Source organism: Corythoichthys intestinalis, chromosome 2, assembly GCF_030265065.1.
Source record: "Corythoichthys intestinalis isolate RoL2023-P3 chromosome 2, ASM3026506v1, whole genome shotgun sequence".
Taxonomy (NCBI): Eukaryota; Metazoa; Chordata; class Actinopteri; order Syngnathiformes; family Syngnathidae; genus Corythoichthys; species Corythoichthys intestinalis.
In genome coordinates, this window is record NC_080396.1 from 54,068,186 (window position 1) to 54,082,298 (window position 14,113).

At 38.9% G+C, this 14,113-nt stretch overlaps 1 protein-coding gene across 3 annotated transcripts in view; it reads right to left on the reverse strand.

Annotated features, from left to right (window-relative positions):
• LOC130930315 (voltage-dependent calcium channel subunit alpha-2/delta-3-like) overlaps nucleotides 1–14,113 on the reverse strand; it is a 288,134-nt gene that overhangs the window by 65,797 nt on the left and 208,224 nt on the right. Inside the window, exons 13-14 of one of the 3 annotated variants that reach the window (XM_057858191.1) lie at nucleotides 8,981–8,998; nucleotides 2,060–2,131 (exon numbers count right to left, since the gene is read on the reverse strand). The exons of 1 other annotated variant lie outside the window; for it this stretch is intronic. In XM_057858191.1, coding sequence (XP_057714174.1) covers nucleotides 2,060–2,131; nucleotides 8,981–8,998 — 90 coding nt within the window. The remainder of the gene's footprint in view (nucleotides 1–2,059; nucleotides 2,132–8,980; nucleotides 8,999–14,113) is intronic. One more of the 3 variants, XM_057858200.1, reaches the window with a different exon arrangement.

A 14,113-nucleotide genomic window follows, 5' to 3' on the forward strand; every position in this document is an offset into this window, starting at 1 on the left:
TTGCAAATGAGGCAGACACAGTTGTTGCGTGTTTCATTGAAGAAATAGTCCAATATCCACCTATCCTTGAAGCGTCGGCCATCGGAGTCAACTTTTTTAAAATTGATTGTCGCCATTTTAGAAAATTGGAAGTAAAGGGTCACACGGGGTAATGTTGCTTAGAGTGCTGCTCTTACAGTTTTTCAAACTTTCGTGACAATAGGCTGATTTTGTGTGGACAAGATAGTTGTAGATATCAGGGTAGCAGATGTCAGGCAAAGAGGGCGAAGACAGCGGGTCGAAAAATATCGATTTAGGCATCAAATATGGATCTGGCGAATGGATAGACTGAAGCTCTTCCACATAACGCCTTTTATGCAACGCATCCAATGAGTTTACAGCGTCTGAAAGCACCGGGGCTTCCATGAATTGCTCTATAAACTGAACGACTAATTGAAACCATTGAGAATAGGGCTAAACAGAGATGGACAATATGGCGGCCGGATACAGCGACACGTCATTCTGTGACGTTGGTGAGTAGGGTCTATATCCTGGTAGCCTTCTTTTTTTTCCCTCCTCAGACAAAACTTTTTGTCTTTTGTTGATCCTTACAAAATTTGCGCAAAAGCGTTGGCATTGACTTCCATCTTAAAATGAATGGGGAAAGGGGGAAGTGACGTATGCTGTAAAGCAGTCAGCACATTTGTAGTTTATTTGTGTGTGGTTCCTGCCACCCTCCTCAAAGTTAATTAGTGTCGCTGAAAGCTATACAGACCCCTCCAGATATAAAAGAGGTGTCATTCAACTAGTTGTGAGTCGACATTTAATCCCAAATGTTATGAAAATATTTCCTAAAGGTTAAAAGGTTACCTTTGTGTTTATTTAAGTCTGAGGTTCCCTTTAAGGCAGAAACAGTGTCAGTGGGGTTTATGGTATTTGCATGTTTTTGAGGATGCAGAAGTGATTTTAGTTCCTAAATCAATGCAGTGTATTTTATGGCAATTCTAAGGTCTGCTACAAAGAATTTTTCTACTAGTGTGTATTAATGTAAGTATGTGTGTGATAATGCATGTGTTAAAACTAGTAGGTCGGAAGTTCAACCTCGTGCCTTTCGAGCTAAGAATGTCAGTGCATGTCATTTGTATGAATTTACGTTATATTTTAATTTTGGCAACTACTCCAGCAGGAGTCAGGAAGCAAACTAGTATTGCACTCACATTCTAACAATTATTTGCTTGCTTTTGCAAGATTTAAACATGGAAGTGGATCATTTTCAATTTGATTCTTTGTTTAAAACCAATGGTCCAAGATGCACAGCCTAAATAAAGAAAATAAAATGAAATTCAGCCATACAATGGTAAATACTTGATAACTAAATATGGTCTTATAAATGAGGATGTCAAATTACATAAAGTAAAATTGTTTTGTCATGTCGTTTAAGATGACAGTGACAAAATGAGAGCTGGTCACATTAGACATGGGTTACGGTTCAATGTCAAACTGCATTTTTTCCTCACCTCGATTTGGAGTGTATATGTACTGCGTTTGTAGATGCATAGAAACTGGGATGATTAGGGATTTTAACCTGAGGTAGCAGTTTTGAAACTGGGTTGTTTGCCAGTTTGTTTTAAAAACCTTGCACAGATATTTAAAAATGACACTATTATTAAATTTACTTCTATCTTTCCTTGTCAACTCATCGGCTAGCAGAGATCATTCACTGCCATCACTCCCAGTTTAAACGAATTGCCCTCGGTGGCAGTTCATGAGTTAACATGGAAATTTGACTTCTATTGCAATCACTGGTTTTCAGTGAGTTGACATTTTCATTCAGGCACTGTCAGGGGCATGCTAGACAAAGGCACCAAGGACCAATTGTTTAAAACAGCTGGACATTTTTAAATTGATGTGCTTAAAATTCTTAAAAGGGTTAACATTCAAAGAATTTAATACTGAGTGGGCTTGCCAGATGAATTATTTAAAAAAAAAAAAAAAAAAAAAAACTATGACCATTTTCCAGAAAGTGCTGTCAACAAGCTAATTGGGGGAATCAAAGGGGGAAATTTGCATTAATACTTACAGTCTCATTCTTAGTGCTGAAAACAGGCATTGCCACAGTGGTCATCAGCACAGGACCTTGACCATCATCCAGCTGTATAGATATTGATTGGGTAAATGAAGGAGAGAAAATGACAGAGGGAGAAAAAAAAAAGAAAACCAATAATGGAACATAATTTAAAAGGGTTTATTACAAATGACGATGTTGTTCATAGGCAGGCACATTTTATGAAGCCGCCATGTGACACTTATTTTACGATGCTTCGTAAAATAGTGGACCTAGGAGTAATTGTGCAGCAGACCCAGTCTTACTCAATTATCTTTTTCAGGCTACTCCCAACTTATATGACATGTTTTATTCATGTTCATTATTTGACTTAAACATGTTCAATCACAGCCTGTCTTTGATCTACTTCAGAATAAGCTTAGCCGAAGGCACCACTTCTAGTTAGGATATGAGTATCCCTCAAGACTACTGGAATAATTATGATATTTATCTTTCCAGCGGCTGTCTCTCTACGCTTGTGATTTCAATTTCTTGATGAAAGCCTGACACTGTTGTGTTGTGGAGACTGCTCACTATTCGTTACATGGTTGTCGACTAAGCAAAGCGGGGTATCTTTTCAAAAACATGCAGTGGTACCCCGAAATACAAATTGACTTGTTCCAACACCTGGTTTGCATGTCGAAATGGTCGTAAGTCGAGAGGGATTTCCCCATAAGAATAAATTACAATTTAATTAGTTCGTTCCACAGCCCAAAAAAAACCTACGCTAAATCCTTAATAAATGCTACAGGTAAAATTACAAATAGCAAATACACATAGAGTGGGGCAAACAAGTATTTAGTCAACCACTAATTGTGGAAGTTCTCCCACTTGAAAATATTAGAGAGGCCTGTAATTGTCAACATGGGTAAACCTCAACCATGAGAGACAGAATGTGGGAAAAAAAAAAAACAGAAAATCACATTGTTTGATTTTTAAAGAATTTATTTGCAAATCATGGTGGAAAATAAGTATTTGGTCAATACCAAAAGTTCATCTCAATACTTTGTTATGTACACTTTGTTAGCAATAACAGAGGCCAAACATTTTCTGTAACTCTTCACAAGCTTTTCACACACTGTTGCTGGTATTTTGGCCCATTCCTCCATGCAGCTCTCCTCTAGAGCAGTGACGTTTTGGGGCTGTTGTTGGGCAACACAGACTTTCAACTCCCTCCACAGAATTTCTATGGGGTTGAGATCTGGAGACTGGCTAGGCCACTTCAGGACCTTGAAATGCTTCTTACGAAGCCACTCCTTTATTGCCCTGGCTGTGTGTTTGGCATCATTGTCATGCTGAAAGACCCAGCCACGTCTCATCTTCAATGCCCTTGCTGATGGAAGGAGATTTTCTCTCAAAATCTCTCGATGCATGGCCCCATTCATTCTTTCCTTTACACAGATCAGTCGTCCTTGTCCCTTTGCAGAAAAACAGCCCCAAGCATGATGTTTCTACCCCCATGCTTCACAGTGGGTATGGTGTTCTTCGGATGCAATTCAGTATTCTTTCTCCTCCAAACATGAGAACCTGTGTTTCTACCAAAAAGTTCTATTTTGGTTTCATCTGACCATAACACATTCTCCCAGTCCTCTTCTGGATCATCCAAATGCTCTCTAGCGAACTGCAGACGGGCCTGGACGTGGACTTTCTCCAGCAGGGGGACACGTCTGGCAGTGCAGGATTGGAGTCCCTGGCGGCGCATTGTGTTACTGATAGTAGCCTTTGTTACTGTGGTCCAAGCTGTCTGTAGGTCATTCACTAGGTCCCCCCGTGTGGTTCTGGGATTTTTGCCCACCGTTCTTATTATCATTTTGATGCCACAGGGTGAGATCTTGCATGGAGCCCTAGATCGAGGGAGATTATCAGTGGTCTTGTATGTCTTCCATTTTCTAATAATTGGTCCCACAGTTGATTTCTTTACACCAAGCGTTTTACCTATTGCAGATTCAGTCTTCCCAGTCTGGTGCAGGTCTACAATTTTGTCTCTGGTGTCCTTCGACAGCTGTTTGGTCTTGGCCATAGAGTTTGGAGTGTGACTGACTGAGATTGTGGACAGGTGTGTTTTTTAACGACTCTAACGAGTGGAGCCTCGTTAGACCTCGTTAGAAGAAGTTAGACCTCTTTGACAGCCAGAAATCTTGCTTGTTTGTAGGTGACCAAATACTTATTTTCCACTCTAATTTGAAAATAAATTCTTTAAAAATCAAACAATGTGATTTTCTGTTTTTTTTTTCCCACATTCTGTCTCTCATGGTTGAGGTTTACCCATGTTGACAATTACAGGCCTCTCTAACTTTTTGTAGTAGGAGAACTTGCACAATTGGTGGTTGACTAAATACTTTCTTGCCCCTTTGTATACAAATAAAAAAGTGAATAAATCGGAAATTATTATTGTCACATTGTCAGAGAGACTAGTGAATCGAGGTCGTCGAAGACAGCGGGTGTAGAGGTAGAGGGGGATACGGTGAGCCGTTTTCTTAATTTAACAAATGCATTAAATTAGACACATGTAAAAGAAATAAATTAGGAATAAATAAGTATGTGAATTAGAGTTTTTATTGTCACCTTAACTTAATGGCGAACGAAGGTTGCAGGAAACAGCGGGTGTGTAGGTAGAGGAGGATAAGGTAAGCCGTGTTGTGAGCTGTAATGTCGAGCCAGTTCAATCACACGCACACCACACTCATATTTTTCTATGTTTTTTTTCTTCATATCGATTGTTAGCGTCAGTCTTCCTTTTCTTACCACTACTACCACCTGCTCTAACCTTCTCGGGACCCGTGAAGATTTTTTTCTCACAAGAAAATCCGACGTGCTGCCATCTTGCGGGAAAACAATGAAAGTTTTCAGTTTTCGAGCATATCGTCATATGTCAAGACAGATGATGAGTCAAAATGTATGTTGTGTGTTGAAAGAAACGTTTGTCGATGCATTTGTATCTCAAAGTACCACTATACTTTCAAGTAGTTCACCTCTCTGCATACATGTTATGATATTGTTTGCTAAACATTCCTCGTTTGAAGCATATCTGTGCCATGATATTGATTGCAAAGGCACAAGCAGTTAGCATATTAACTACAAGTTTGGTCTATATTTGACTTTGTGGCGGTCGTTTATCGACCTCCAATAGTGCCACCTTCACATTTACATGAAATATTGAATTCATGAGCAAACTAACTGCCGGTAACTAACTGACTTGTTTGTCAAGGTAAAAACACTATTTTTTTCTTTATGTCGTTCTTACAATGGAGTTATGAAAGCAAACACAATGGATTATTCTTCTTTTCTGTTGTAGCAATCAGGTTACAACTATGATGTTACAGAACAGATTGCACATCTTCAAAACACCACCTCTATTTTACCACCGACAATATAATGACAAGAATCTACCAGCATCCATCCGGTCTCCATCAGACAGTGAGGGGGAAAAAAGCAGGTACCTGAGCTTTGACTGATGGCACTATCATTTGAGGACACATCATTGGACATCAAATGAGAAAAAAAGTACACATACGGACTGGTGCTGTAACAACAACAACCTTGCAGCTGGAAAAATGGTATCGATCAAAGGACAGGGGGAATGAGTAGAACCTCATCTAAAAATAAAAAATCTATTTCCAAGCTCAGGTAGCCAACAGTATATTGCATCATATATCACAGGTTTGTAAACACGTGGGCTAGAAGTTAAAGGGGATTCTCATCATTGTGTAGCATTTCCACTACTCATTTGTGCTTGAATAGCAATCCATCGGGCAGAATTCAGGCGTTTTCTGCTAGGCTGGGAAATGGGAAATTGGCAAAAAACAGATAAAAGACACTGCAGGAAGAGAGACAACAGGTGACACACAGTATTTAAAATTCAGCATTGTTGTCGAAGTGGAGTTCCTACTTCCATTCTCTAGGGCAGGATACATATTAATTTCCATTGTCATATAGCAAAGAAGAAGGAAGACTTTCCTTTGATGCTTAAATGAGACCCATCATCATGCTGCCAAAATTCTAGAACCTGAAGTCTAACTCTCCATAAATGCCAGATTATTGTTGCTTTTTTAAGCACTGAAATAAGATGTGTCAAATATAGAGAATGACAAAGAACCCCGCTGTGGTTTTCAGTTGACTTTTTGTTTCTTTCACACTTTTAACAGCTTGTGACCAAATCCTTGAGCGTTTGTCCTTAAAAAGGGAGACACAGTTGGAGAGAATAATTAGCTGAATGAGGTGGATGTTATGTTGGAGGATAGAAATTGATGCTACTCCCATTTTCTGACCACTTATAGGATGAAAATGTTTCTTTTTCAGAGACACAAACAAACACATGTTGCAACACACTCCTGAAGACAGAGATACACCCCCAATGTTTAACGCCTAAGGGGGCAATTTGTAATCTAGGTTCAAGTGACAAATGCAAGGGTTTTTGAAATAGGTGACCTGGAGCTTGGTGTGAAAGGAAAAGGTTAGCACTCTGTACAATCCTTTAAATCTTTGAAATGGAAGATTTTAAATAATATTGTATTATCTACCTACATATTGAGAAAAGCGCTCCTGCTCCAAAATCATTCCGACTTTACCAATATTGGCTCTCATGCTTTCATGCGTTACATTGATCTTGCATGCGCTCCACTACATTGGTATCTTAAACAACAGAAAAAGTGTTTTGAACAAGTTTTTTTTTTTTATTTTAAACATTATTTTTTCATGTTCAAACCATCGTCATACTGTATGTTATCATGATAAGCATAACACATGACATCTCAATTATAAGAGCATTAATGACTCAAAGTAACAGGTTATTTTTGCTATCCAGCAAAATAAAAATGTACACGTCTTATTTTTTTAGTTGTACTGGGATTTGTATCACCTTGTAGTCCATGTATCGGGATACACATGTATCCTGATACGTATCATATCATAACTTCTGTATCATGACGTAGTTGGCAAAACCCAGCCCCACTGGGTTCCGTGAACAACTTAAAAAACTACTATAGACCCTACCCACCGACGTCATAAAACCACGTGCTCGCTGTATGGTTCCGCCCACTTGTCCGTCATTTTGTCTCTGTATTAGCATTGGTTTCAATTGATCGAGGAATTTAAAATGCATTTCATGGAAGACCCGGTGCTTTCTGATGCCGTAAACTCACTGGATGTGTTGCATAAAAGGCGTTATGTGGAAAAGCTTTGTTCTATACAGTCGCCAGATCCATATTTGATGCCCAAATCGATGTTTTTCGGCCCACTGTCTTCGCCCTGTCTGTCTGACATCTGCTACGCTGATATTTACAATTATCTTGTCCACACAAAATCAGCCTATTCTCACGAAAATTTGAAAAACACTTTAAGAGCTTGGAGGCTTATAAATACTTCGTTGCTGGTTGGGTGAAACATGTCCTCGTCCACGAAAATTCGGCAGGAATCTATCTTGTGCTTGGAAAGGTGAGTTACGAAATGTTCAATTCAAAATCTTTTGTTATTGCTAACATCCACTGTCAAGTCTAATGTATTTCATGTCGTTTGTCAATGGAGTTAAGGCTTTTAATGTTTATATGGTTTAGCGATAGCACTCTCACTACATACATACGTGTATGTTGTCGGCGATTAGCCTAGCAATGATCTTAATTGTGGTTATTTGTCAGCCCAAAACCCTCTAAGTATATCTTAAATGCATCTTACCGGATATAAAATGACTACTACATAGTCTGTGGTGATTTTTTGGTGCCCAGTTTTCACGTCGAATTGCAGCCGTCCATTTCGCTCTCCTCTTTGGATCCCTCGGAATACGATAAAAATTCAAGTCTCTCCTTCCATCTTCTCTGTTAGTGCAACCAACAGCCACACACGCCTTCACCATTTTGATTATTAATGTTAAGGAGCAGAAAAACACACCGTAAATAGGAGGAATGTACGTAGCCGTAGCAGGTTAACACTATGTTTTGACGGACAATTGGGCGGTACCATTCAGGAGAGCGGAGTTGTGACGTCACGTGGGTAGGGTCTATAGATGCTTTCCCAGACTGTTGTTACCACCTTTCTCTTTAGTGGTGTGCTGGGGAGGCACCATTAAGAAGAAACATATTGTGCAGGTAATGTAACAGATTATCTTAATCCAAATTAGCATTAAAATGCTCAACGTCACAATTTTTTATTTATTTATTATTTCACTCAGGTGTGACACATTTTTTTCTTTATGTCCAATGTGAATAGAGAGCTGTCACAATCACAACCACAATGCTAAACAATACTATATATTTATGTGATTTCTGTTGAGCTGCTCTGGTGTCTATCACCCTCCCAGTGAGAAAAATCTGCTAACTGCCTCATGAGAGTCTGCACTCAGTTCATGTTAATTGTGTAATCAAATGAAACACTGAAATGGTTTAAGGAAACAAAAGCATTAGTGCAGCGCGTCCCACCAGTCACAATAGGCTGCTGAATTTCCATTCAGACCATAAAAACAAAAGTTATTTCAGAAAATCCGACTAAGGCAAACGCCACAGAAAGGCTTATTTTCACACCAAAAACACAAAAAAACATTCAAATGTTGTCTCGACTACAATTACAAAACCAGTCCCTGAAACTGTGGCATGCATGACTGATGCTACATCTCCACTGATGAATGAGCTGAGCATTTGTACACAAGTTTGCGTGTTTGAACAAACATGCAAAAACACAGTAACAACAGCAAACACAATGAAAACTTTTTTTAAAAAGCAGCCATATGGAAGTGTTACAGTAAGACACAAGTGTGTTATAGTTGTTTGCTCCAACTATGCTGAATTATTATTATTATGGAATCGAAGACCAAAATCATGTAGATGACAAGGCAAACCCACGAGCACAGAGGCCTGAAAAGAGCACATCACAACATTGCTACAATTTTAAATTACCACATTTATTTACCTTTTGTGCTTGAGGGAGCTAGCACCGGTTCAAGAAGAAGAAAAAGACCGAGAGGAGAGGAAAGGTCACTGGCATTCGCCTTTATTGGATTGGTGACAGAAAACATACTAGTGATTTTCCATTTGACAAGAATTCAACAACTAATGCTACTGAAGCTTTTGCCATTTGGGGGTTGAAAGTGGAGATCACTGAGTGGTGAAGGCTAAAGAAAACAAACACTCAACAAACAGATGTATGGACAGCTGTATTTAGTGGGGTTGAGACACTTTTCCACACCAAAACTCATCCAATGCCTCGTCATCCAAAAGAACTGATTGACTCTGAATCGTTCACAATACAGGGCTCTCGACTCTGCTAAATGTTCTCATTTGCACCTAAAATCTGAGAGTATGTTTTTCATTTACTCGTACATTTGTTCTCAATAAATCTGTCATTTAAAAAGTGTGTTATTATCAAATATGTTCTGTTGTTGACGAATACCCTCTTCAAAATTCAGCTGATTTGCATGTGTTAAGTAACGCTGTGATGACATGGAAATGGACCGAGAGCAGCTGAAAGAGGAGTTTTTTTGTCCGTCATTTGGAATTGTTTCGTGGCTGACAATATCAGAGTTCACTGCAAAATATGTCAAAATGTTGCTGAAATTGAAGTAAGTTGCCCAATCAAATTATTTAGGCATTTAAAACTGACAGTCATCCGGCAGCAGTGTTGCTCTGCGAAAACAGGAAAACTCCTGAATTAACGGAAGATGGATAACATACACAATTATTTAACTTTATTTGTTTTTAAACAACTGAGAAGAGACCTCATAATAAAGAAGTTGATCACTCTGAACATTAAACAAATGATCTGAGTTTTGTTTATGACTACATTGTTAGATTCATCAAGTGATAGACTATCACTTTTTTACCGCAGAACTTCTAATAGTGAAGGGCAATATTTTTCGAAACATGATAAAATTTATTTTACTAGCCAAAAAATGTCATTGAATAAAATTCAAGAGTGTGACAATATCTCGATACGGCGATATATCGCGATATTTTGCAACCCGATCGTTTATCAATACACTCCCGCCAAGTATCGATACAATAGAATATGCTGTAAACTGCTCATTCAATGTTTGTTGAGCAATTCCTTGGCGGTCCACTAGTGGCGCTCAACAGTAGCGGTGAAGGTAAAGAGCGCACAAGTCGTCTAGAGAAGAAGAGAGAAAGCAAGTGTGATGAAAAAAAATAAAAAAAAGCATAGTGAGAACGGTGGAGAAAAAAGTGAGAAAAATATTGCTACAAATCACACGTGTGGACAAGGTGAAAAGTGATAATGATTCTAAGGGCCCATGCCCTGATGGGGCCCACAAAGAAAATTAGAGCATTAGGTAATCGTTTGCAAATTGAAATGTTAACCATTATAATTTTAATAGGAAGAAAACTAAGGGTTTCTTTTTCTTGTTTTGTTTTTGGCAAAAAGTCAACACCCAGAGAGCATATGTACTGTCAGCCCCCCCATCCCCCCGTATTTGCATTAAATGGTTTAGTCCGCCCTTCCTTCGATCAGACCAGTAGCAGCGGTGCGCATTTACACCAGTCAATGACTCGGAGTGCGCGGTACTGCAGAAATGTTTTCAAAACAAAAATCGGGTTATCAAAAGAGGAAAGAAAAAAAAGCAAAACACGAGAGGGGTAGAAGAGGCCAACTGGATGTGACAAAGTACTTCAAAAAGGAAGGTCGGTGTCTTGTGTCAGTGTAGTGCTGAAAATTAACCTGTTATCTTAGTCCACTCCAGCCCCATCTGGAACCTTGTGATCTCTATTACAAAGCTCCGTAGCGACGTCCCAGCTCACTCCGTAAGAAATACGGGATTTTCCCGACCTCAATGAGAGACATTCACCTATTCAAAAACATGAATTCCAAAAAATGACGGCATTTTTGGTATCCTACAGATGTTGAAAGTTGGTGTGGATTTAAAAAAAAAAAAAAAAAAATATTTTATTTTTTTAAATCGGCTTGAATCCAGTTTGTCAAGAATTTATTGAATTTAGTTTGTCATCAATTGAATTTAGTTTGTTAACAAGGGACCTCGCTTTGGAGCTGTAGCCTATAGTGGAGATCGCGAGTTTTCAGATGGGGCTAAGCCTACTCCATAATGAAATACTGTAATTGTTTGCTAGCTAGTGTTTGCTCCACTTTTAGTTTACATTTATTCTGTACAGCAGGCAAACCCTTAGCAAGCTCTTCATACTAAAACAGTTGTCTCTGCCCTTGCCTGTTGTAACAGGCACAACTCCTCTTGCAGCGTATGGTTCAGCACCTCTGTCTCCTGACCCCCTTTATGAGCCAGCCTCATCTTTACTCCCACCTGAAGGAGGTGAGGAATTAATTCGAACACTGCCACACCGCACATAAAATATCAATGGTTAGTGGTTAAGTTAAAACAAAACATTTATTCTAAGTCATTCAATATGGTATTTGCTTTGAGAATATTTCTAATAAAAACATATTTCGATTGTAAAAGATGGCCTTCAGTACATTTCTTATAGATGATATCAGTCTATACATTATTGCTCTATGCGCTGTATCTTAAATTAAAGCAGAAAATGCACAAATTACTGTTTAAAGATTCACTAGAATGCAGGAAATTATGTAGTTGATACTCTAAATGTGTGTGTATGTGGAGGGGGGGGGGGGGGGGGGGGTTGCGTGCGTGTGTGTGTGTGTGTCGGCACTGGTGGTGGGGCCCAAAGTGATATTTTTTTCATGGGGCCCAAAATCCCTGGCAGCGCCCCAGCGTGTGGACACACTTTAGACTTTACACCAACAAGAAAGGAAGTAAGGTGAAGAATGACTTTGCTGTATGCAAGAAATGTCTTACAAAAATAGGGTTCACGGGAAAAACAATAATTATGCACAGCCACTTGCAGCTGGTGACAAAGTGGTCATAGCTTCCATCAGCTGAGGTAAGAAAGTATGCAATGTAATTGATTTTTTAATTACCTTGGTCTTTCCAAGGGAAAGAACAAGGTAATGTTATTGTACAACTTTATTATTACCTTGGTCTTTCTGAAAGAAAGAACAAGGTTATGTTATTCTACAACTTTATTACCTTGGTCTTTCCAAGGGAAAGAACAAGGTAATGATATTCTACAACTTTATTGTACTTATTACCTTGGTCTTTCCAAGGGAAAGAACAAGGTATTGTTATTGTGCAACTTTATTATTATAATTATTATTACCTTGGTCTTTCCTATGGAAAGAACAAGGTATTGTTATTCTGCAACTTTATTCGCCTTATTATTATTATTATTACCTTGGTCTTTCCAAGGGAAAGAACAAGGTTATGTTGTTGTACAACTTTATTGTACTTCTTTATTTTTTTTTTTATTTATTATTATTATTCAATAATTGTTGACTTTTTTTTCGGCGCGCCGCGCAGCCCGAACCATACCTCCAATCGTCACCGTTCAAGTATCGACACGACCGGAATTTTTGTGCGACGATGGGAATTTTTCAAACGGCCCCGAAAAATTTTCCGTTCGCCCGTAAACGGCAATTTTCCGGAAAAAAAAAAAAGTTTCAAAATGTATCTAGTCCTACAATTTTTGACCAAATCGCATAATTTGGGCATCAAAAATTCCGGGACATTGAGGGGCATAAAAGTTGTATACAGAATTTGGCAAAAATTTACGGTTCCCCGGAAATTTGCCAAAAACTTTCCTATTCATTTTGAATGGAAAAAAAACGCGCGCTTCACAGCCCGAACCGTGAGACCGATCGGCACCGTTCAAGTATCGGCACGACCGGAATTTTCGCGTGACACAGGAAACTTTACAAATGGCCCCGAAAATTTTTCCGTTCGTCCGTAAACGGCAATTTTCCGTGAAAAAAAAAATAGTTTCAAAATGTATCTAGTCCTACAATTTTTGACCAAATCACATAATTTGGGCATCAAAAATTCCGGGACAGAGAGGGGCATAAAAGTTGTATACAGAATTTGGAAAAAAATTACGCTTCCTCGGAAATTTGCCAAAAACTATCCCATTCATTTCGAATGGGAAAAGTTCCCATTCACTTCCAATGGGATTTCCAATGGAATTTACATTGCATTGATGCCATTGACGGCCATGCATGTCGAATCTACTGATGCCAATGTACTTGGATTCAATTGACTATATGGATGTCGATGCCATTGACGGCCATGGACGTCCAAAAATTTTCCCATTCATTTTCAATGGGAAAAAAACAAAATTTCCCCAAATCAACAGAAAATGGCCAGATATCAATAGGACGTGTCCCCCAAACTTCCCCAATTCCATTGACGATTATGAAGGGCGCTGCCATTGACTTCCATGGACGTCCAAAATTTTTCCCATTCATTTTCAATGGGGAAAAAACTAAATTTCTCCAAATCAACAGAAAATGACCAGATATCAATAGGACGTATATCCCAAACGTCCCCAATTCCATTGACGCTTATGGGGGGTGCTGCCATTGACGTCCATGGACGTCCAAACTTCCCATTCATTTCCAATGGCATTTCTTCATGTTTGTTCATTCTATTGATGCCAATGTACTTGGATTCCATTGACGCCTATGTAAGTTGATACCATTGACGTCCATGGACGTCCAAAATTTTTCCCATTCATTTTCAATGGGAATTTTTTTTTTTTCCCCAAATCAACAAAAAATGACTAGATATCATTAGGACGTGTCCCCCAAATGTCCCCGATTGTATTGCCGCTTATGGAGGGTGATGCCATTGACGTTCATGGACGTCCAAACTTCCCATTAAATCCCAATGGCATTTCTTCATGTTTGTTCATTCTATTGATGCCAATGTACTTGGATTCCATTGACGCTTATGTAAATTGATACCATTGACGTCCATGGACGTCCAAAAATTTTCCCATTCATTTTCAATGGGAATTTTTTTTTTTTCCCCAAATCAACAGAAAATGACTAGATATCAATAGGACGTGTCCCCCAAATGTCCCCGATTGCATTGCTGCTTATGGAGGGTGATGCCATTGACGTCCAGGGACGTCCAAACGTCCCATTCATTTCCAATGGCATTTCTTCATGTTTGTTCATTCTATTGATGCCAATGTACTTGGATTCCATTGACGCTTATGTAAGTTG